The 25,327-nt window shown below is 46.2% G+C and overlaps 1 protein-coding gene across 1 annotated transcript in view; it reads right to left on the bottom strand.

Moving 5' to 3' along the window:
* ZFAT (zinc finger and AT-hook domain containing) overlaps positions 1–25,327 on the bottom strand; it is a 93,668-nt gene that overhangs the window by 12,735 nt on the left and 55,606 nt on the right. Inside the window, exons 11-14 of the mRNA XM_081918667.1 lie at positions 21,141–21,229; positions 14,882–15,020; positions 2,030–2,148; positions 1,259–1,376 (exon numbers count right to left, since the gene is read on the bottom strand). Of these exons, the coding sequence (XP_081774793.1) occupies positions 1,259–1,376; positions 2,030–2,148; positions 14,882–15,020; positions 21,141–21,229 (465 nt within the window). The remainder of the gene's footprint in view (positions 1–1,258; positions 1,377–2,029; positions 2,149–14,881; positions 15,021–21,140; positions 21,230–25,327) is intronic.

Below are 25,327 nucleotides of genomic sequence, written 5' to 3'. Positions count from 1 at the left end.
ACCAGTGTTATGTGGTCTCGGCAGCCGCTCCCAGTCACCAGTCTACCTGCCACATTCTGGATTAGTTGTACTGTAGTTTCCGGGTCACCTTCAAAGGTAGCCCCACGTAGAGCACATTGCAGTAGTCCAAGCAAGAGATAACCAGAGCATGCACCACTCTGGTGAGACAGTCTGCGGGCAGGTAGGGTCTCGGCCTGCGTACCAGATGGAGCTCATAAACAGCTGCCCTGGACACAGAATTGACCTGTGGCTCCATGGACAGCTGTGAGTCCAGAATGACTCCCAGGCTGCACACCTGGTCCTTCAGGGGCACAGTTACCCCATTCAGGACCTGAGAGTCCTCCACACCTGCCCACCTCCTGTCCCCCCAAAATAGTATTTCTGTCTTGTTATGATTCAGCCTCAATCTGTTAGCTGCCATCCATCCTCCAACTGCCTCTAGACACTCACACAGGACCATCACTGGCTCTGATTTGAAAGAGAGGTACAGCTGGATATTATCCGCATGCTGATGAACACCCAGCCCAAACCTCCTGATGATCTCTCCCAGCGGCTGCATGTAGATGTTGAAAAGCATGGGGGAGAGGACAGAACCCTGAGGCACCCCACAAGTGAGAGCCCAGGGGTCTGAACACTCAACCACCACCCCCCACTTTCTGAACACGGCCCAGGAGGAAGGAGCGGAACCACTGTATAACACTATACATGCTGTTCAGTGTTAGAACAGAATCAACCCGCCTCTGTGCTGTCCCGAACTGCTTCAAGTCTGTGCAGAATTTGGGAAGCAGCTGTGTTGGTGGCACCAGGCTGCAGCCAATAGGTGTTTCTTTCCCAGAGTCGCTCCAGACTTGGCAACTTTGATAAAACAAAACAATATGCTCGCTAGTGAAGCCACTTTTGTTGATAATGTAATGTTGGTGTAATTCTGAAGCAGGAAGGGCCAGTTCAAATGCAATCTTGACCATGAATCTCTCTGGGTGGCCCTAGGTTAGCTACTCTCTCTTCTTGGTACTCTCAGACCTACATTTGCAACTCATACTGTCTTTAGGGAAGCTTCATGAATTACTGTATTTTAATATTTTTCTGGGAGCCGCCCAGAGTGGCTGGGGAAACCCAGCCAGATGGGCGGGGTATAAATACTAATTATTATTACCATGCAAGGATTACTGAGCTAATGTACAGGGACTCGTTTTGAACGCTCAGCATTTATACATTGCTTTTGCAAAACATTTGTTTCTCCTTAAAAAGAACGTTTTACCATTCTCCGAGGTATATCGCAGGTCCTGCAGAGCAGCAACTGCGGCCTGAGTTCCTTGCATATCTTCAGCTTCCGTGATATGGAGATACTGCGTTTCTTCAGGAATTTCTGCTTTGGGCTGCAAAAAGAGCCAGTGATTGGTGATCAAAGGGAATTAGCTGGCAGAAGCACATCACAAACAGCTATTGCAGTATGTAACTATCAACGAGGGTTGCCAGTGGCACTGTGGTCTAAACCAGAGTCTAGGGCTTGCCGATCGGAAGGTTGGTGGTTTGAATCCCCACGATGGTGTGATCTCCCGTTGCTCGGTCCCTGCTCCCGCCAACCTAGCAGTTCGAAAGCACATCAAAGTGCAAGTAGATAAATAGGTACCGCTCTGGCGGGAAGGTAAACGGCGTTTCCGTGCGCTGCTCTGGTTTCGCCAGAAGCGGCTTAGTCATGCTGGCCACATGACCTGGAAACTGTACGCCGGCTCCCTTGGCCAGTAAAGTGAGATGAGCGCTGCAACCCCAGAGTCATTTGCGACTGGACTTAACTGTCAGGGGTCCTTTACCTTTACCTTTAAAGGGCAATGGGGGGGGGGGAGAAGGATCCTTTTGCCAGATAGCATACATCTTTGCATGCCTACGCAAGAGGCAGTGCATTTTTTACATCTCATAAGGCAGTTTATGTTGTCGTATTCTCATTTGATTCCTGTTACATCCCCCACCTTGACCCTTCTAGAGAAGCTCGAGATTTCAGGGCCAGCTAGCTGCCACTGCTTGGTTTTACCTCCCACTTTGTCTCTCCATCATACTCGACCAATCTGAGTCTATGTTTGTTCTTGAGGTGTCTGTTGAATTCCCACTTTGTACCATACACGAAGTTGCAAACTGGACACTTAATGCCACCTGAAGGAAAAGAAAGAAAGATGGGGGGCAGGGAGAGAGAACAAGATGAACTTCATCAGCACGATCTTTGCCTCTCGTTGTTGATAAATTAAGGCATAAGCACGCCAGTAAGAAATCAGCACGCCAGGTTACCAGGTTGCAACTTTATCAAGTTCAATAGATGATTACTTTCCAATTTGCACAAAGCAAATTTTATGCACCTTTAAACGGCAACACGTTGTCAGTTATATAACTACTATGTTTTTACTACTGGTTTTGGGTTTTTTTGTTTTCCGGCAGCAGAGTATTTCAGATAAATTCTGCATGCGCATGCACACGGAAATTGTTTTGCTAATTTTTAACTAGAAACACAAAAAATAAATCTACTACACACAGAGTTAAGAATATTAATATATTTCCTATTTCCGTGCTCAAAATCTCTGGCAATTTGGACACATTAAAAAAATAAATAAATTGCTCCTTGATTTTTATTTATTTATTGTCCTGATTCAGAAGAAGCCCTGAAATCTTGCTGTGAAATATCAGGGTTGGGGGAAGCACAGCATGGTGGGAAATGTTGCTTTGCACTGAGCAGCAGAACAAAACATAGCCCTGAGTTATGGATGCCTGAGGAATTCCTTATTTGTGAATTCTGATACGGACACACCTGACCCACTCGTCCCAACCTATAGTGATTGGGGGCACAGTAACCATTCAGACTTTGCATTTTTTTCTGATTTTGCAATGCGTTTTTTTTCTTTTTACTATATATCTTGAAATGTGCATACGGTGTGTATTTTAGGATTAATTACATTTAGAAATGTGTATTTGATTGTTATGTAGATTTACAAAAAGAAAGAAAGAAATGCAGCAGTGGCCACTAATCCATTCATCCCTATTCTAAGGCATCTCTCCATTTTAAATAAATAAACCACAAAATCTTATGGTATCGTACTGGAAGAGCATACTGAAATGGTCATTTGCAGCAAGCAATCATCAAAAATGAAGGTGAAAAACCTGGGAAACAGTTCCAGAGCTGTTTTGTAGGACCCTGGGCATGGGGTGAGGGGGAAAGAAACATACCGAAAAAGACTCAATACTGAAACAGAGATATCAGAAATAAGAGCCTTTTCTGTTTCTCTGCTATCCTGTCCCCCACTGTTAAGGGCTAATAATCACACCAGTGATACATCCGCTGGCTCACTGTGGAATTGGCTCAGCATGTGGGAGCTGCCATGACACATCTTGTGATCTTTCCTGTGATCCTGATTGGATGAAGGGCAGTCTATGAGTGAACTAAATAACTATCGCAAATATAAATGGTGTCTCTATATCCCAACTCCACATGCTTTCGTGCAGTGGCAAGCCACCCTAATCTCACAGCGGTACATTGGAGAATTTGCCACTGGCACATTGTTTATCAGTTGCAGAAATGTCTTTGCGCCAAACGTTTTCCACCTCCAAGCCAAACTCTTTCAAGATGGGACTTCATCAATGTGGCGGAATGGAATAATTTCCTCTATTTCATTTCATAAAACCTCATTAAAGTGAGGTTCATTTGCTGACATTTATTAGTCTTCAAGGATTTCCTAAGTCCTGCCTATTATTATCTTTAACTGCTTTAGACAATGCAGGCTGCTTGATTTTATGCTAAACTGGAATAGCTTCTCTGTCAAATGTGTTAATATGCAACATTGCACAGCTCCCTAGTAAGTACCTTTGGCACAGGATAGGAGAAAGATACCATCAGTTACCAAATCTGAAATGAAATATTCATTTCATATCACCCTCTTAATAAAAACTCAATTAGACGCAAGACCTTCCTCTATTTCTTTTAAATTAAAATTACTGTAACAATAACACCCTGCTAATTAAAATGGGCACCTTTGTCACTGCGACTTTAATTAAGGAACAACAAATGGAAGCATGCAGTTGAGCCAGTAGCAGAAAACTGTGCGACAGCTAATTGACACCGCAGCTAAAGAAAATTAATTTCCATCCAATTCATTAAATACTTTGGCAATACAGAGAGGGGGAAAGGTCACTGAATGACATACCTTATATGCTTTTGACACCCGTGCATGTAGTCAAATCATATTGGAGTATTTCATATTTCTGAAATGCCAAAGGAGCAATTCCACTGTTGGCCTCCCCACCATCCCCCTGGACACACACACACACACACACACACACACACACACACACACACTCACTCTATTAATGCACTAACTGGTCGCTTGGAAGTGACATTTAGTTTCTATATTGCATTAATAAGGGGTCACAAAATGAAAAGAAGTCGCAGATAACAAGCAGCCAGAAAACCCCCGAGGATCTGTGTGCTACTGATAGTATGGGGAAACGCTCGTTTTAGAAGGCTTCCTATCTGCAGCTTCCCACGGCGAACCTCCTTTGGCTTCTTACAGTCGAGTTTAAGCTACAGCATCAAGACACCCATAGGGAAACTTACTGGAAAACACTTCCATTAAGTACTTTTCTTACTAGAACTCTACGTGCAACTGGATGCCCTGGGCTATTTCCTTATCAATGGTTACAGCTCCAGATCCTTACAGCTTGCCTTTTAAAAATGCAGGAAAGTTTAAGCAACAAAATAATTAACAGGTTTTGCTGCATGGAGCAGCTGACGCTTAAAAAACAAAACAGCTTTAGCTTCACTGGGCAAATCTGCCTGAAGTTTACAACCTATATTCTGGCCACGGTACCCTCTTTTTGGCGACAGGGAGGCCATGTGGTTGGCTGGCTTTGAAGGGTATTTTAGAGATAGCTGAGATGCCCAGGCCCTGTTGTTAGTTGATTTTATCTACTATTATAGTAGATAAAATGGAGAGAGATTGCTGGGATCACTAGGCCTGTGCTGTTTCGGTTTCTTGCATAAAGATTTATGGAAGTGAGAGCTGGACCATCAAGAAGGCTGATCGCCGAAGAATTGATGCTTTTGAATTACGGTGCTGGAGGAGACTCTTGAGAGTCCCATGGACTGCAAGAAGATCAAACCTATCCATTCTGAAGGAAATCAGCCCTGAGTGGAAGGAAGGAAAGATCATGAAGCTGAGGCTCCAATACTTTGGCCACCTCAGGAGAAGAGAAGACTCCCTGGAAAAGACCCTGATGTTGGGAAAGATGGAGGGCACAAGGAGAAGGGGACGACAGAGGACGAGATGGTTGGACAGTGTTCTCGAAGCTACCAGCATGAGTTTGACCAAACTGCGGGAGGCAGTGGAAGACAGGAGTGCCTGGCGTGCTCTGGTCCATGGGGTCACGAAGAGTCGGACACGACTAAACAACTAAACAACAATAAAGATTTAACTGCACTAACACTGAGGGGTCCCGCCCCCCCTTTTTGATTGCTGACCTGTGCTTGCCTCCAGCTCCTAACATTTCCTTTCTCTTTAACTTCTAAAACAAATTAATCTGGCTACTCGATACACATTTGTGTATCATAGGGGGAAAATGTACAGCAAATCCAGCGTGAATTCTGAAGGCACAGATACGTTCCTGGCTTCCTGTGCAGACTCCCCATTTCCTAATGCAAAGTCGTGAAGGTTCATGAAGTGGAAACTCTTCCCCATTCCATCAAATGTGTATGGCTTGCCCTGTTTCTGTACTTGCATTCTTGGCTGCTGTTGCACAAATACGTTTGTCCATGGAAAAACAAACATGGCTGCCCACGCACTTGATGCCAACAGGGATAGAAAGCAGCCTTATTCCAGGCTGGAACATCAGTCCATTAGCTGAGTACTGTCTACAATGGCAGACAGTGGCTCTTGAGGTTTCAGGTGGCAGATAACAGGAACTGGATCTGGGGCCATTGGAATGCAATGCACGTGCTTTTCAATGGATGTACAGCTCCCTTCAAAGTCCATGCTGCAATAAATGCATTTGTTTCTAAGGTACCGCAGACCTCCATCTTCATTGCAGTTTGGAGGACTCAAAGAAACTAACATCTGGGTGCACCCATTGCGATGCTTTTGTCCAGCGGTCGGCAAGGCTTACTGGGCATGGGCCGGATCGCTCCCATGGAGATCCTCTGTGGGCTGGTACGACGCAGTACGATGCCGGAAATCCCATCTGTGCATGTCCGCGGGGGCCGGAAATCGCTTCTGCGCATGCCCAGATGCCAAAAATCATGCCTGTGCAGAAACGATTTCCGGCGTCTGGGCATGCGCAGAAGCAATTTCCGGAGCCGCAAAAGAGAGTCCCTGTGCAGCGCTGGTTTAGCGCAGCGCGTGGGGATTCGCTGAGCGGGTGGCTGAGTTCAGGGTGGCTCGTGGGCCAGTTAAACGGCCTCTGTGGGCTGCTTCCGGCCCACAGGCCTTAGGTTGCCGACCCCTGCTTTTGTCCTCCAGTTCCCATATTTGCAACAGTGGAAGGGGGAGGGCAGACAGCATTTATTCTGAATGAATTTGGCTTGTGTCACTGTTTCTGTGTTGTTGGAACATGGGTTAGCACTTCCGATAAATGTGAATTCTTTGCAGACATTTTTTTAAAAAAACAGCTAAGAAAGAAGAAAAGAATAATTTGGAAATGCTTTTTAGAAATGTCACGCTTGGGAGAATGATGTTTTATTCATTATCTAGAGCGGCTGTGTTAGTCTGGCATCTATTCTACTGTAAAAAAAAAAGAAGCGAATTTTGAAATCCCTGCAAGACGCTTTTTAAGGAGGGGGAAAGTTCTGCATTTTTTCGTTCAATATGGGGATAAACACTTGGAAACCATCAAAAATAAAACAAGGGAGTCAACTTCCACAAACAGCTCGGCATCTCCCAACAAAAGGCAATCAATTTTAATTCCCCGTTACATGCTTTTCAATGTCCTGAATCCTTGAATACATTTCATACTTAAGAAGCTACTGGACTGGGCTATCAGATTTCCAACTGCGCAGCAGCAAAATGTCCCTTAAGAGTGCAGCGTCCACATCTCTTGCAGTTGCATCCAGATACTATGTGTCAGGGTTTCTGGGAGAGAGGAGGAGATGACAGAGGAGACGGAGAGCGAGTGGGAGGAGGGGCAGAAGGATGAGGAAGAAGATGACGGAATTCTAAGGGAATCCACGAGTCTGAGCAGCGAGTCAGAGGATTCTCAAAAGGGGGTTACCTTAATCAAGCAAAAGGGAGGAGAAGGGAGAAGCGGAGAGGAGCCCAGTGGAAGACAGACGCAGCAAGAGGCGTCTCAGCTGGAACGGAGTAAAGGGGGTGGAGTCGTCAGCCTCTCGGAGGGAGCAGGATTAGGAGAGAACAGAGAAAGGGGGTTGGAGCAAGGTGTTCAGCCGGAAAGGGTGGAGAGCAGAACAAAGGGTGGTGTAGCGGTCGAAAGAAAGGTCAGGAGCAACGTACGCGCGCCAAGTTCAAACGTAGAGGCGCGCGGAAGTGGAGAGAGCTCAGGGGAGGAGCCCGGCCCCAAAGCCAGAAGGAGGGGGGAAGAGGCGGCAGAGGATTCAGCCTCAGGCGAGTCACGGAGAGAGGGAACCCAGGGGGGCAGGAAGACCCTGCGGAAAAGAAAGGAGAGGAAGAGGTGGTCTAGAGCCAGGCTATTAAGTTGGTGTGGAAGAGGGGAGGAGTCAGAGGGGACTTCAGCGGTCTAACGTGGCAGACGTACGGCCACAATGCTGAACTGTATGAGAAGCAGAAATCTTCAATAAACTTTTCCTGTAAATAAACTGCAACGGAGTGAGGTCTCTTGTGAGCTGGGACCCATCCTGGGTGGCCGTGACAGTAAGTCCCCTCTCTGAAAGCAAAAAATTTTTTTTTGCGAAGCTCACGAACGGGAGCGGCCATGAGCGCTGAGGAGCAGCTGGTTGCACTGCGGGATCAGGTTACCGCTCTCACATCGGCAGTCATTGCTTCGCAGAAGAAGAATGACGACTTGGAGAAGACGTGCCAGGATTTGCAGGCAAGGTGGGAACACGCGGACAGGGCGGGGGCCCCAGGATCCAGAGCGGAGGGCATTGCGCTTGGACGGCGGGGGGGTGCCCTGGTTCCGCATTTTAATGGCAACTTGCAAGACTATCCCAATTTCAGAGCGGACGTCGTGTATGCACTGCATTTACTCCGTCACGATTTTAAAGATGAGGAGGAGAAAGTGGGGTTCATTGTTTCGCACCTGCATGGGGAGGCCAGGGCTTGGCTACGCAATCTGTGGCGCGAAGATGGACCGGCCCGTCGCAATTCAACTGCGTTCATCAAAGCGATGGATTCTTGTTTTCAATCCTCTGTGGATGTGGACATTGCGCGCCGTCAAATGCACGGGCTGAGGCAGGGGAAAGCGACTGTGCGCCAATACCACTCTAAATTTTTTGCATTGCTCACCGCCTTAGATTGGCCAAAGGACAGTAAACCGGTCAGAGATCTTTTTTGGGAGGGATTGAGCCCCCCCATCAAGGATGAGATCGCTAGAGGGGACAGACCCCAGACCCTAGAAGACGTGGTGCAACGGGCTTTAGCTATTGGAATTCGACATGAGGGACGTCCGTGGCACGAGGAGGACGGGCCCCAAGCGCGTGCGCAAGCGAGGACTCTCCCTTTTGTGCACAGGGATTTCAGCCGTGCGCACCCCTCGCCAATGGGGAAGGACAGCGAGGAGCCAATGGAGATTGGTGGTGCTAGGGCTCAGAAGCCATCCCAGAGCCCTGTCCCTGGTGCAGCCAAAGCGAAGCCTCCTAGAGGAACCAGGAAGTGTTACATCTGTGACAGTGCGCACCATATGGCGAAAGAGTGCCCCCAGAGGCTCCAGAAGCACACTGCGGCACTGGCAACTGTGACAGCAGAGGTGCAACCAGGGGAGCGACTTCAGGGAAACGACAGTGCCTGGCTGGAAGCAGAGCTCATGGGGCTCAGCCAGGCGGATCTGTAGACAAGCCCCCAGCATCGCCGCAGAGCGTGGACCCTTTGCCTCCCAAACCGGCAGTTCTGCTCACAGCAACACTCCAGCTGCCTGATGGGAGACTCCTCGAGGTTCCAATAACGATCGATTCGGGAAGCAACGCCGACTTCGTGGGACTGCAGTTCGTTAAGCAGCACAACATGGCGCTCCTGCCTGCAACGACGCCTCTGAACGTGGTCACGGTAGACGGCAGGAAGTTGCTGGGGGGGCAAGTGGTGCAGCAAACCCCTCCCATGCTGATGCAGATTGGCAACCATCGAGAACTTATTAGTTTCAATGTCACCCACTTATCGGACACGCCCATCGTGTTAGGCATGAGTTGGCTGGAGAGGCACAGTCCCGCGGTTGCGTGGTATCAGCGGCAGATCACCTTTTGTTCATCGTATTGTGCTCAGCATTGCTTTCAGACCGATCAGGGAGGAGAAGCCGAGCAGCAGTTGCATCTGGGTATGGTGCAAACAGTGCCTCACAAGTACCAGGACTTCTTGGAGGTTTTCTGTGAGAAGGAAGCTGACAAGTTGCCGCCTCACAGACCTTACGACTGCGCGATTGATTTAGTGCCAGGGGCGCAACTGCCTGCTGCCAAGCTGTACTCCATGTCGGAGGACGAAATGCAAGAGCTTCGGGAGTTCATAGACCATAACCTCAAGCGCGGTTTCATCCAGGAATCTAAAGCAGCGGGAGGCAGCCCTGTTTTCTTTGTGAAGAAGAAAGACACGCCCCAAAAAAGGCTTATAGTGGATTACAGGTTCATAAACAGCTTGACTAAGCCCAAAGCTTTCCCCATGCCCAAGATTGACGACCTTTTAGCGACCGTCAGGAGGGGCAAGATTTTCACCAAGCTGGACCTACGTGGAGCTTACAATCTCATCCGCATCCGGAAAGGGGATGAGTGGAAGACCGCCATGTTCACCCCTCTGGGCACGTACGAATACAGAGTCATGCCTTTCGGCCTCCAAAATGGCAGCCACGTTTTTCAAGCATTTATGCACCACGTGCTGGCAGGTCTCCTCTACAAAAAGTGTGTCTGCTTTCTCGACGATATCCTGATTTTCTCGGAATCGCCGGAGGATCACGATAAGGACGTGAGGGAGGTCCTGCAGAGGCTGAAGGAACACAGGCTGTACGCCAAGTTGGAAAAATGCCAGTTTGATGTCAGAGAGGTTGATTTCCTTGGCTACAAGTTGTCCGACGAGGGACTGGCCATGGACAGGGCTAAGGTTCAAGCGCTGTTGGACTGGAAAAGCCCTCGAAATCGGAAAGAGGTCCAGAGGTTCATCGGCTTTGCCAATTTTTACCGCAAGTTTATTAAAGGCTTTGCGAACGCGACGGCGGCTATCACTGACACCCTCAGTTCCAAGAAGAAGAAGTTCGTCTGGACCGAACAAGCGGAGCGGTCCTTCCGGACGCTTAAGGGTCTTTTCGCCTCCGAAGAGCAGCTGCTCCACGTGAATCCCGGCAGACCCATGCGGGTAGAGACCGATGCGTCAGACAGAGCGGTTGGGGCCGTTCTTTTGCAAGAGGATTCACAAGGCAACTGGAGACCGGGTGCGTTCTACTCCCGGAAGCTCAGCAAGACGGAGCGCAATTATACCATATGGGACAGGGAGTTGTTGGCCATTCATGCAGCTTTCAAAGCGTGGCGACACTTCTTGATAGGAGCCAAGCACACGGTGCAGGTCCGCACGGATCACAAGAACTTAGAGTATTGGCGGACGGCTAAGTTGCAGACCCAGCGACACATGCGCTGGGCGGAGTTCTTCGCGGACTTCGACTTCAAAATAGAATACATCCCAGGAGACTCCAATGTTATTGCAGACGCGCTATCCCGAAAGCCGCAATACTTGGAGGAAGCAGCTCCAATCGCAGCAAAGCACATTTTCGCACCGCAGGCGTGGACGTGCGCTACCATAACAGTCGACCTGGACGCGGTGCGACGCGCGTTGCAAAGGGATCAGTTTGCACAGTCTAAGATGGAGGAGCTACGCGGAGGGTCGCGAGACAACGATGAGTTTCAATTGCAAGATGGACTTTTGACTCGTAAGGGTGCCCTTTACGTGCCCACCGACGAGCTTCGAGCCAAGGTTCTGCAACAATTGCATGACGCCCCTAGTGCAGGCCATTTCGGCAAAGAGAAGACGATGGAGTTGGTGGCTAGAGACTTTTGGTGGCCCCAGATGAGAGGAGAGGTGGCGGACTACGTCGCCAGGTGTGATATCTGCCAGAGGTCCAAACCAGTGCACCAGAAGCAGGCGGGATTGCTAGAACCGCTGGAGACACCGCAGCAACCGTGGGAGAGGGTAGCGTTGGACTTTGTTACAGACCTGCCCAGCTCCAGAGGTAAGACGGCGGTGTTAGTGGTGGTGGACTTGTTCACCAAGATGGCGCACTTCATCCCTTGTGCCAAGGTGGCGACGGCAGAACAGACCGCAAAGCTCTTCATCGATCACGTCTTCAGAGTGCATGGACTTCCGCAGTCCGTCTTGTCCGACAGGGGGCGCCAGTTTGTTTCCACTTTCTGGCGAAAGCTTCTGGGCATCTTGCACGTCAAAATCAACCTGACATCGGCGAGGCATCCACAAACCAACGGTCAAGCGGAGAGGGTCAACGCGATCATGCAGCAGTACCTGCGGTGCTACGCCAACCAGCGACCTGCGGCGTGGGTGGACTATCTGCCGATGGCTGAATTCGCCTACAACAACACGAAACACGCATCCACCGGGGTGACGCCTTTCTTCGCGAACAATGGCCGTCATCCCAGGACCTTCCCGAGATTTGCGGCACCAGGAGGGGGGGGGCCTCAAGATGCCGACCAGTTTGCAGCGGAGTTGCAAGAGGTGCACGAGGAGCTGCGGAGACATTTGGAGCTGGCAAAACAGGCGTATAAGGTGCAGGCCGATAAGCACAGGAGGGCGGGAGAGGACATCCAGGTTGGGGACTGGGTGTGGTTAGCAGCCCACGCGATGCCGGCCAGGTCATTGGCCAAGAAGAAGTTAGGACACAGGCAGCTAGGGCCATATCAAGTTGAGGCTAAGATCAATCCGGTGGCTTTTCGTCTAGCCCTTCCGGAGGGTTCCAGGGTGCACCCGGTCTTTCATAGGTCGGTGCTCACTCCCTACAAAACCCCACACAGGTTTCAAGAGTCAGGAGCACCCCCAGAGCCACGTAGGAGGGCGCCTGAGAGGGGGGAATCGCCAAGACCAGAACCTCTTAACGAGGTCACAGAGATACTGGACTCGAGATGGGGGGAGGAGGGAGTTGAATATTTTCTCGCCAGGGAAGGCACTCCGGCCTCTGCCAATAGCTGGGTGCCGGGTTACGCGTTGGACGAACCCCTGTTGAAGGAGGAGTTCCATGCACTTTTTCCGCACAAGCCCATGCCCGAGGAGTATTTTGATGATTGGCTTTTCACGCCCACTTTGTCGGACAGCACGTTCGAGGGTTTCTCCTCGCCCGAGGGCCATACGCCCGAAACAAGCCCGACCAGGGATCCGAGACTGGGGGGGGAGGAGACAGGCCCTTGTTGGTGGGTGGATCAGCCAAGGGAGGCATGGAGTCAGAGATGGATGGTAGGTCCTTGGCAGGCAGCGCCAGGAGAAACAGTGATGGAGGAAGAGACTGTGATGTCTTTGGGTGGGGAACCCGAGTTCGAACACACATATACGGAGCTGCCAGAGGAGAACGTTGAAGTGGACAACCTGTATCCTGAACCGACCCCGGAAGAACCACGTTTTCCTCAACCTGCACCCGGCGAGCGGGAGGGGGGAAGGGGGGGCTTCGAGGGGGGGATGGATGTCAGGGTTTCTGGGAGAGAGGAGGAGATGACAGAGGAGACGGAGAGCGAGTGGGAGGAGGGGCAGAAGGATGAGGAAGAAGATGACGGAATTCTAAGGGAATCCACGAGTCTGAGCAGCGAGTCAGAGGATTCTCAAAAGGGGGTTACCTTAATCAAGCAAAAGGGAGGAGAAGGGAGAAGCGGAGAGGAGCCCAGTGGAAGACAGACGCAGCAAGAGGCGTCTCAGCTGGAACGGAGTAAAGGGGGTGGAGTCGTCAGCCTCTCGGAGGGAGCAGGATTAGGAGAGAACAGAGAAAGGGGGTTGGAGCAAGGTGTTCAGCCGGAAAGGGTGGAGAGCAGAACAAAGGGTGGTGTAGCGGTCGAAAGAAAGGTCAGGAGCAACGTACGCGCGCCAAGTTCAAACGTAGAGGCGCGCGGAAGTGGAGAGAGCTCAGGGGAGGAGCCCGGCCCCAAAGCCAGAAGGAGGGGGGAAGAGGCGGCAGAGGATTCAGCCTCAGGCGAGTCACGGAGAGAGGGAACCCAGGGGGGCAGGAAGACCCTGCGGAAAAGAAAGGAGAGGAAGAGGTGGTCTAGAGCCAGGCTATTAAGTTGGTGTGGAAGAGGGGAGGAGTCAGAGGGGACTTCAGCGGTCTAACGTGGCAGACGTACGGCCACAATGCTGAACTGTATGAGAAGCAGAAATCTTCAATAAACTTTTCCTGTAAATAAACTGCAACGGAGTGAGGTCTCTTGTGAGCTGGGACCCATCCTGGGTGGCCGTGACACTATGTTGTTCGGCAAAACCCGTTTTTAATTAGATAGGGCCCGGAGTAGTGAAAAGAGTCCTCTTGAATTCCTCTCCCTCCCTGCTTCCTCTTTTATTTTCCCAGGCTCTAGTGAATATCAAAACAACAAAAACTCATATAGCAGGAAAATTGAAAAATGCTCAGGCACCTACTCTGATGCTCAGCTAGTTATTTGGAAGTGAGCTGAGCTGATGCAGTGGAACTGAGAAATGTATGCAGGAAGCAAGTACAAGAGAAGAATGCTTTGCGGGAGGAATGCTAAGTGTTTAACCAAGTAGGATTTGACCCACAGGGCGGTTTCACAAGTGACCCAGAGAAGAACCGGCTAGGTTAAGAATGTAAGAAGATGGTCTGCTGAATCGGGCCAAAGGCTCATCTCTAGGTCGGCTTCCCGTTCCCCGCAGTCAGAAGAATATCCTGAAGCAATAAGCAGAACGTTAGGTTTGCTTGCTCCATGAGATGCAGTTCATCAAATCAAAGGTTTGTGAAGCTCTTTCTGCAGAAACCAACAGGAGTTCCACGGGGTGTGTCTGTCCATCTGTGGACAGAGAGCTACTGAATCCAGGGGATTCTTCTGTGAGATGAAAGTGGGGTGCAGACTGATTTTTGCAGATCTCCCCTTTCTCCTGCTGTCCCCTGCACTGTTCCAAAATGTCCCCTGCCTCTCTTGAGATGGTGAAGGGAGGGTGAGGGAGGAGAGCTGCAGAGGGAAGGGAGAATCAGCGAAAATGCCCCCCCCCAATTCTATAATAACAGATGCCTTCTGCTGACCAGAGACTGATGGACAAGGAGGGACACAACTGAATACAACCCCAGGTTGTATACATTCAGGATTGGAGGTGCCAACTCTGATCACAGCTGCACAGCCAGTTTCCAAAATGTAAAAAAAAAAAGCGTAACTGGGGAAAAATAACCTTTTCTCAAATACAGCAACAGCTTTCTTCGTTTAAAAGTGCCTTTGGCATCATTCCCATTAAGAAAGAGCCAAGAACGCGTTCTGTAGGAATTTAAACCTGGGCCGATCCACAAGAGGGTGTTGGCTTCCCTCCAGCTTTCATTCATGTGGATTTTCAATTCGTACACAAGGTTTGCTACAGGTTTTTTCTTTCAGGGAAGTGATGACAGTGACACACACACACAAACACACAAAATCCCATCACTCTCCGCCACTGAAAAGCTAAGCCTGCCGCAGCATACTCTCTGCAAAAGAAATTTAATTGTGTCTTAATTCAAAGGAGTAATTTTTGTGTGACGGTTTCAAAATAAGACAGGTCACCTTGCTGGAGAAGGGCTTCGGCGGCAAGCTCTCCAGAGCCAGCATTAACATACTCTTCGTTGGGATGCTTCCTGTTGTAATGTCTCTTCAGAGAACCAGATATGTTGCAGGAATAATGGCAGTGTGCACACCGGAAAGGCTGCAGAAGGAGAAAGGAAATGAATTAGCCGTATCTGTTTCCTGTCTTCAGAACTTTACAGAAGACCTACGCTTCTGGCTTAAGAAACAGCAAGATTCAAATCTATCTCAATACGTACGTTAGCAAGCTAATTTGTTCCATTAGGTAACGCTTCTAGAGCAACACATGCAAGCCAATGCCTTAGCAATGCCATATCTCCAACTGTATTACATTTTTATGCCTTGCAAAGTTTCACAATAAAGCAGAAATTCATTGGCACCGAACAGCTCCGCGAAGTATTTATGTGTCGTGGCTGCTGAGTCCTGGTCTCCTCCATAAAAAGATGGATTGGAAAAGCAAGGTAGCATCGCTCACTCTGAAGTTGCAAAAAAACCGCACACACCAAAAAAACCACCCACAACTGCAGAATTTTCAGCTACTCAATAAATTACACTGCATTAAAATTAATGCCCTGTACTAATTTAGTGACATGCTTCTCCAGGCAGACAGGAGGAACACCAAGCTGATGCCTCATTCATAAATGACTAGCAAAAGAAATTGATGTGGGGGAAGAACATGCAAAGGCTGTGCACAACTCTGCACATATAAATTGCAATTATCCCAAGTGGACATTCAGTGGGATTCCTCAGCCTCGTGCACAATAAGAGTGTGGCGCAAGGACAGAGCATGTGCTCAGCATTCAGGCTTTCTACTCCCTGCATCCACGTCCCTCATGGTGAAAAAATGTAAGACAAACACCCTCCATCCCTGTTTTGCATGTGACGGGGACAGGCAAATGAGAAAACAAACATGGCTGCCCCGGTTGCATCTTCTCTGGCCCTCCCTAGAGCAGTGGTGCGATCTTCACTGAGGTAGCATGTCCTCTAATTGGCTGGTGGAACATTTCCTCTGTATGTTTGGTTGACTGTCTCCCTGCGATGAACAAGGCCTGAAGTAAGGAAGACGAGAGACCTCTCTGTTCCTGTCTCCTCCAATTATACACTATTTTTGTAGTTTCTTGTTTTCAAGACTTTCTTCTCCAGACTCGGTCTGCCCTATTTCAGTGACTTTCCTAGCAATGCTGAGGAAAAGTCAGCAACAATGGGAAGAGAAGAATGCTATATGGTCTATTTACCGATCAGTATACTGGTTTCCACTGCAAAAAAAAAATATCATTGTCTGGGAACTAAGAAAGCTCAGAAATACTATTTTTCGCTGACCGAAAAGAGGCACTCAGTCTCCAGAGCTAGTCCAGTTAGAATTGCATCGTGTGCTTCACAAAAAATTAATCACTTCACAAAAATCAATCAGTACAGATGTCCTACAAAGTTTCCTTTAGAGACCTCAAATAAATCCATGTAAATAGGTTTCCTGACTAGAATATTGAACATAACAAGGCATTAACATTCCTGAAACATGTTTCGGGTGCACAACAATGCTGAGAAGCAGTTGTTCATATTCCCATTTTAACAATGGGGAATTGAGGCTGAAAGGTAATTGGCGTAAGGAAGGCGTTTCAGTCGCTTCTCTTTACTAGGCCACATTAGAAAACAGTTCCTTGTGCATGTGGTCAGGACTCAACAGTCCTGTCAGAAAACTATAGTTGGCTCTGTGGAGTTTTCACCTGCACAAAAGGGCTAAAAGACTGAGAAATAAGAACACTGCAACAATAAAATCTGTCTTTCAGTGTGTATCCTGCAAAATGTGTGTGGAAAGGAACTATCAATATCTTCAAAAGGCTATTTCTTACAGTCACAATACTGCCTATTATTGAAATATCATAGTTCCCTGCTTGGCTATTTAACAATAAAAACTGCTTCGACCTTTAAATGGTCTAAAGGTCATAAAAAAATATCTTTGGACCGATTTTGTATTCCAGCTTAGATGCCTTAGCAACAACAATTCACAGAGCCACTTGCAATGTTACGGTGTGATACAGCTTTGGTTTTGGATGTGGGATGTTCTGGTCCAACTCCTCATTCAGGCATGATAACAACAACAAGATATTACTTATACCCTGCCCATATAACTGGGTTGCCCCAGCCACTCTGGGCAGCTTCCAGCATAATAAAAGTACAGCAAAACTGTCGAATATTAAAAACTTCCTGATACAGGGCTGCCTCCAGATGTCTTTGGAAAGATGTGCAGTTGTTTATCTGTTTGATGTTTATCTGTAAGAAGCTTTCAAGGTAGCTTTAGACACCTTTTACAGTGCAAATTACCTTGCAAAGTTACTGGGAGGCGAATCCAGCATTCAGAGAACCTTGAGATACCAAGGTAACTGGCATGTCTAGCCCTGACCTAAATGTTGGAGACCTTGAGGAGCTGGCAGGGCTCCTTGAATCCAATGCTGAGAATTCCCTTGAGGGGACCTCTCGGTTGATACCCAATAATGAATTTCTGGAACCACAAGGAGAAGGTGAAGCAGCCCTAAGCCCTCAATAGCACTGGAACCAAACACTTTTACGGCCAAAGAGCGATGGCTCAGTATGCATTTACAAGACCCGGTGTTGGTGGTCTACTCGTGAGTACGTGGTCCCTGCTCATTGCCAACAGCTGTGGTTTGGATGTGGTTTAGGAGGCCTGAGTATTTAAGACCTCCCTTGTACGTCTTCCACTGGTGAGAAACAACACAGCTCTATAGCTTCTAGTCCCTGGTGGCTGAAGTTGCCTTGGTTGAACTCCCCTGTGATGTTGACCTTGGACTGTTTCCTGGTCTTATCTCTGGATTTGGTTGGTGACTCGGCTGACTCTCTGTGCTTGTCTTCTGTTTGGAAGCTGCTGCATCTGCAACCCTTCCCTGGTTGGTGAGTAGCTCTGTTCAGAAATGTACAGGCAGAGAATGGATTATGGAGACATAGCACAAGTGGTGGCACCAAGCCAAAAATCAACATGTAGCTTCCCAACAGGCTCTAAGCAGGCTAAGGTGCCTCCGCTCAATATGATCAATGCAGCATTTAACAAAACTGGTACCCAGTCCATCTTGTATTCCAGCTTCCTCCAGCTTCCTCATGGGAAGTTTCTCTGTTTTCTATCTAGCTAGACAGCCTAAGTAGGTTGAGTGCCAACTTGAACTGCTCCCATCCCCCACCAGTGAATCTTAAAAAATCAACTCTTTTGCATCTGCTTCGCTTCCATTTCTTTACTACAGGCATAGGCAAACTCGGCCCTACAGATGTTTTGGGACTACAAGTCCCATCATCCCCAGCCAACAGGACAAGTGGTCAGGGATGATGGGAATTGTAGTCTCAAAACATCTGGAGGGACGAGTTTGCCTATGCCTGGTTTACTATGTATGGTAAGTTGAAAGCAAGTCCCAACTGAGTTTAATGAGTCTTACTTCCACGTGAAAGCGCATATGACTGCCTTAATGACTGTTGTAGGAACCCATCGATCCTCTTTATCTTTCTGTACCATTTGACCATTTGTTATTCATTTCCCTCTGAACATTCTTCAAAAGGGACCAAATTCTATTTGCCGAGAAATGTAAAACAACTGTCATTCTGAAGGGTAGGCTTCTCGATCATACTTGAACCAAAGTTAAGCGGGAGGGTTTCATGCAATTTTTTAAAAAATATATAAGCATGCGTTTATTATTTATAATATTGCATTTTTAAGGACGTTGAGGATGCTGGTAAAAAGAGAAAAGGAACATAGATGTAGTGAACACATAAATAAATAAATACAGAAATGCAATGAAGGTCATGGAGAGACCACACGCGGAACAAAGTGAGAGATTGTTAAGTACCTGCTTGGTGTCACAAAGCCCACGCGTACATTTTAATCACTGTTGTTCAATTTATCACTTGTGATAGCTCAAGGCCATATTTTAAAAAGAGGGCTTTGGAACCCTTTCCTACATCATGCAGTGACTGCTGAGGACAGATGCCAAATAGGCAGAGAAATATATTTGACTCTCTGAACTGTAGGCTATGTTCCATTCACACTAAAGTAAGAGCTTTTTGCATGTACATACACACACATCCAGTCAAGCAAAAGCACTACCACAGAGCCGCAGGAGCAACATACATTGAAATCACTACCATACCACTTTAACAGTCATTGCTCCCCTCCCTGCAAGGAATTCTGGGAGCTGTAGTTTAAGGGTGCTGAGGGTTGCAAAGAGACCAGACCCCCTCCCATCTTCCTCCTGGAGCTACAGCTGCAAGAGCTGCTTGACAACCAGTTCTTCTTTCTGGGAAACTCTGAGTGTTGTGTGTCTGCGAGGGGAATAGGGGTTTCTCAGCAAATCTCGGCAACCCTGACAAACTACAGTTCCCAGGATTCTTCTGGGGAAGACATGGTTGGTACAACGCTGCTTTTTAGAAGGGTGCTGTGTATGTGGCCAAGGACTCATTCTAGCAGACAAAAGCACTTGAGGGCGACCTGAAGGAGGGGTAGTGAGGGCTGTGGCTTGGGGAGAGTCTCAAGGGCTTGAGAGACAGGCCTGGAGGATGTTGATAGTCTAGTGCCATTTATACGTGAGTACCATTCAGCCTACTACTACTAATTTATACCCTGCCCATCTGGCTGGGTTTCCCCAGCCACTCTGGGCGGCTCCCAACAGCACATTAAAAACACAAACATTAAAAACACGATAAAAGATCAAACATTAAAAACTTCCCTAAACAGGGCTGTCTTCAGATGTCTTCTAGAAGTCAGATAGTTGCTTATTTCCTTGACATCTGGTGGGGGGGCATACCACAGGGCAAGAGCCATTACCAAGAAGGCCCTCTGCCTGGTTCCCTGTAGCTTCTCGCAGTTAGGGAACCGCCAGAAGGCCCTTGGAGTCGGAGCAGAACGATGGGGGTGGAGACGCTCCTTCAGGTATATTGGGCTGAGGCCGTTTAGGGCTTTAAAGATTAGCACCAACATTTTGAATTGTACTTGGAAACATACTTTCTATTGTTTTATCTTACTCAGCCTAACACGATCTTCCACTCTCAGCCTTGCATCAGTCACTGCGGTATATTATGTCCCAGCCACTTAAATAGTTCAGTGCTGATAATCTGTTCAAAAGACTTCAGAATTCGCCTTGTTCATGAAATTTCTGGCCAGGCATTCTTTGTTTGCATCCTTTTAAATATATGCCAGAATGGTGACCAGATGGAATATCTGCCTCAGAAACTATACAAAATGACCGTGTTTTATCATCTTCTATTCTGGGATGCATACAAGAAATGCCAGCATGTTTCTGTTTAAGGTGGACATGTTTATTCGCTGAAATATATTGGTCTAATATCTTGAGAGCAAGAGGCAGAATTACTGAAAATAAAATAATTACCTTATCCTTACTGACGTCCATAAAAACCAATAAAATACAAATGGTATCATGTTATATGGTAACTGTAGCTAGCTAGAATTCTTTCTGTAAATATCGGAGGGAAAGACGAATCCCAAAAATGCAAGCATGGAGAAAGTTAATTGCATAAATATGCAATCCTGGATACATTAACACATCGCAAAAGATTTGTTCTTTTGAATGCCTGAAGAGGGCTAAAATACATCCTAATAATCAATGATAAAATGCATAACCATCATCATCTAGAATGTAGCTGCTTAGCCTTTGGGGGTTTGTTTCTGTTGTAAAACAGCAGGCCTTTTGTTTTAATATCCCCAATGCACAGGTTGTTTTGAGCCACAGCTTTGAAAGCTACAGGATGGTCGAAGTTCAGCCCAGGGATCTGAGGCTTAAGGGCAGGAAAGTGAAACAAAACTTTAAGGGGCAGGGGAGAGAAGTGTACAGAAGAGATATCTATCAAATCAAGAGAAATAGACAATCAGCTGAATATCAGGGCTTTAAAGCACCCCACACAGTTCTAGACATGCCTGTGCCAGTATGGTTTAACTGCAACCTGTGTAGGCAAAAACGGGTCACCAGATGTCATCGCGATGCCAGCTGATTTGGAGGTGGGCAACCCCACCTGCCAAACCTGGCCCCTGGGAGGGGGCAGAAGATAGAAGTTATAAGGATATCTCTGGCTCCAGCTTCCCATGCCGGTCCAGGGACATCTAAATCTGGAAACTCTAACCTTGGGCATAGTTTGCTGCAGTATCTCAACCGCTGCCATGTGCTGCACCCACAATAACTGCTTGGCGGCACAGCGGTTCACGCAGCCAAGTCAGCACCAACCTCCTTACCTTGAACGAAGCATGCTGCTCCATGTGCCTCAGCAGCTGCGGCTTTTGTGCGGCAGTATAATCGCACACTGTGCACTTGAACTGTTTCCCTGAAACAGAAAACCAACCAATTCAGATACAAATGCGTTGTCTCATTTAAACAGAGGAAAACAGATATGAAGTAGCAACCGTCATGATTCAACCCTGCTATTCCTGAATTTCTGTTTCTATAATGCTGCTTTTATTTGTTTCTGAAGCTGTGATTTACCCGCCTTTATTATACCATTTCACTGTTATGTTCAGTTTCAATTTACGCATCTTCCTTGATGTGTGCTTGGTCAGTTGTCTTCAGATGGCAACCTTTGAAATCACCTGAATGTGTTCTATTGATGGGATGAATTTGGGAGAATGAAGTGTCCTGAAGGAGAATCGCCACCTAAGGCAAAACCAGAACGATTCTGACTCTCTTAAAGTCCACAGTTTCAAAGGTCTTTGGACAGTCTAAAAGGTTAATTAAATGTGACAAGGGAACATCAATGAGTCAGTTCTCCTGTAGGTTTTCATGGGTGGCAAATCAAGTTGGGGCAGCAGCGATAGATCAGGAGGTGTTTTAATCCTTCCACCGCAACATTTTCTAAACTACCCTCCCCAAATGTGGTGGGAAATTTAGGCTAGGCAAATGGTGCTGTGGAAAAGGTTATCCTCCTCTTTCTCTTTTTTTTCCGATATAAATTTTTATTGTTATTCCGTAAAGAAAAACAAAGGTTAATACACAAGTAAAGAAAAAGATACACAAAAAAGAATAAAAGAAAAACATCATACAGTAAAAATAAATAAAAAAAAAAAAATACAAAAATACACAAAATTATTATTTTCTTATTATTTTCTTAACTCTCCTATATCGTGGCTATGTCTTTCAGGACTTCCTTCAGCTTGGCCGCAAATCATTCGAAGCAATAGATAAGGTTACACGTTTCATCGTTTATATTGCCATTGTACCTAATTTTGTTCTCTATTTTCCTTACACAATATCCTATAATCTATCACAGTACCTCTTTAAATCCCTTTAGCGTTATTTGCCCTTCACTTATACATTCCAGATAATCCACGTACTTTCCCCAATCCTTAGTGAACACTTGGTCTTTTATATATCTAATTTTCCCCGTTAGTTTATCGAGCTCTGCATATTCCGATAGTTTAGCTCTCCACTCCTCCACAGTTGGGGTTTCCTGCTGTTTCCACCTCTGAGCTATTACAACCCTTGCTGCCGCAAGCACATAGTATACCAATCTGCGATCTTCCTTTTTTATCTCTTGTCGTAGTATCCCTAATAGGAAGATTTCCGGTTTCTTTATAAACGTGTACTTTAATATCTTTTTCAATTCCGTATATACCTTCTCCCAAAACTGTTTTATTTTTCGGCATTCCCACCACATATGGTAGAAGGAGCCCTCTGCCTCTCTGCACCTCCAACACTTGTTATCCACCTTGTACATTTTTGAAAGTTTCATAGGTGTCAGATGCCACCTATAGAACATCTTCATAACGTTTTCTTTTATCACCGTACACGCCGTAAAGTTCAACCCGTCCTTCCATAATTGTATACTATGGCCTATATCTTTTGCCCAGCGGATCATCACTGATTTGACTTCCTCATCTGCTAAATTCCAGTCTAACAGCATTCTATACATCTTAGATATATTTTTCACTTTATTGTTTATTACCTCCGTCTGAAATTTAGAATCTTTGTCTGCATAGCCTCTTTCTTTAATATCCTTGCTAAGCATCTGGTTTACCTGTTGGTGGTGGAGCCAATCATAAACATATTCTTTTATTTGATCATAAGGTTTAGTTCTCCATTTTCCATCTACCTTCGTTACTAGTTGGTTGTATGTTGCCCAGTTACTTCTCATATTAGTAACTTTTATACTTGTTATTTCAAGAGGTGACAGCCAGTGTGGCGTTTTCGGTTCCAGCAGGTTTTTATATTTTTCCCACACTTCAATTAACGACCCTCTAAAGATATGGTTACTGAAACCTTTATGTACTTTCGTTTTATTCTTCCACAAATAGGCATGCCATCCAAAGCAGTTGTCGAAGCCCTCCAAATCAAGTAGTTCCGTATTTTCCAATTTAACCCAGTCCTTTAGCCAGCTCAGGCACGATGCCTCATAGTACACTTTCAGATCTGGCAGGGCAAAGCCCCCCCTTTCCCTTACATCTGTTAGTAATTTGAATTGGATTCTGGGTTTTCTGCCCTGCCAAATGAATCTCGAAACTGACCTCTGCCATTCTTTGAAAATCCTACCCCCTTTTATTATAGGGATAGTCTGAAATAGGAACATTAATCTTGATAGGACATTCATCTTAATTATATTAATCCTTCCCCACATTGATAGTTTTAGCCGTCCCCATTTTTCTAAATCTCTCTTTATTTCCCTCCACACCGGCTCGTAGTTGTTTTTATATAGGTCTATATTTTTAGATGTTAGCCAGATGCCGAGATATTTAACTTTTTTGGCCGTCTCTATCTGCGTTTGCTGTTGGATTGATTCTATTGTCCTTGGTTCTACATTTTTGCATATCATTTTTGTTTTTGTCTTATTTAATTTGAACCCAGCCACTTCTCCAAATAGTTCTATCTCCTTCAGTAACTCTTTTGTTGAGGTTATTGGGTCTTCTGTCATCACTACAAGGTCATCCGCGAAGGCCTTGATTTTATGTCCTAAAATCACTCCTTTTATATTCCCATTTTGTCTTATAGAATTTAAAAGGACTTCTAATACTGTTATAAATAGTAACGGAGAGAGCGGGCATCCTTGTCTTGTTCCCTTTCGTATCTTTATCTCTTCGGTTACCGTATTGTTTACAATCAATTTGGCCTTCTGTTCTGTGTATATTGCCCTTACCCCATTGAGAAAGTCATTGCCTACGTCCATAAAATCTAGGTTTCTCAGCATGAAGTTCCATATAACATTATCAAATGCCTTTTCGGCATCGATGAACATCATGATAACTTGTTTGTCAATCCTAACAGACAAGAATTCTAGCATGTCGATAATATTTCTTGTATTATCTCTCATCTGTCGTCCTGGCAGAAATCCTGCCTGGTCCGTATGAATAATATCTACTAGAACATTTTTTAACCTTCTTGCTAGAATTCCTGCAAATATCTTATAATCTATATTCAGCAGTGAGATTGGCCTGTAGTTTTTAACTTGCGTTAAATCCGCGTCCTGTTTGGGGATAAACGTGATGTATGCTTCCTTCCAGGTTCCTGGAATTTCTCCTTTCTTTAAGATGTTATTCATAGTCTTTTTCAGGGGTCCCACCAATATAGATTTCATTTCTTTATAGTAGCCAGCAGTAAATCCATCTGGACCTGGTGCTTTACCCCTCTTTAGGTCTCTAATTGTCTCCTCTATTTCCTCATTTTCAATTGGGGTATTTAATCTTTGTTTTCCTTCTGTTGGGATTTTTTGTCCCCCTTTCTCCTTCAGAAATCTATCTATCTTCCTCAAACCGACTCTCTCTTAGTCTTTGTACAAATTTCTATAATAGTTAAGGAACTCACTCCTGATTCCTTTGGGATCAGTTCTTTCTTCCCCGTCTGTTATTATTTTGTTAATTATCCCTTGCTCTTTCCTCTTTTTTGTTTGCCAGGCAAGCCATTTGCCTGGTTTGTTTGCAAATTCAAAGTTTCTTTGCCTAAGTCTTTTAATGTTCCACTCTACCTCTCTGTTTAATATTGTGGCAAATTGAGTTTGTAGGATTTTTATTTTTTCCTTTGTTTTTAAGCAGTTAGGCTTTTGAACTAATTTTTGTTCGTTTTCCATTATCTGTCTTAGAATTTCCTCTTTATTCTTCTCTCTATTCCTGTTTTTGATTGCATTCTGTTGGATAAAGAACCCTCTTATTACCGCCTTACTTGCGTCCCAGATTATGTTATCCTTTGTACCTTTGTCACAATTATCCTTAAAATACTCTGATAGTTTTTTCCTTGCCATTTCCACCACCTTCTGATCATCTAACAGATAATCTTTTAATCTCCATCTAAAGGTTTTTGTCTCTAAACTTTCCAATTCTATTTCTAATGGGTTGTGGTCTGATATTATTTTCGGTCTTATTTCTATGGATTTAACTCTTGAACATAGTTCTTTTGAAATCCAAATCTGATCTATTCGTGAAAGTGATTGGTTAGGTTCTGA

The sequence above is a fragment of the Podarcis melisellensis genome, assembly GCF_964234715.1.
Source record: "Podarcis melisellensis genome assembly, chromosome: 7".
Taxonomy (NCBI): Eukaryota; Metazoa; Chordata; class Lepidosauria; order Squamata; family Lacertidae; genus Podarcis; species Podarcis melisellensis.
The sequence above is the reverse complement of the archived record's forward strand: the minus strand, read 5'-3'. Positions and strand labels throughout refer to the sequence as shown.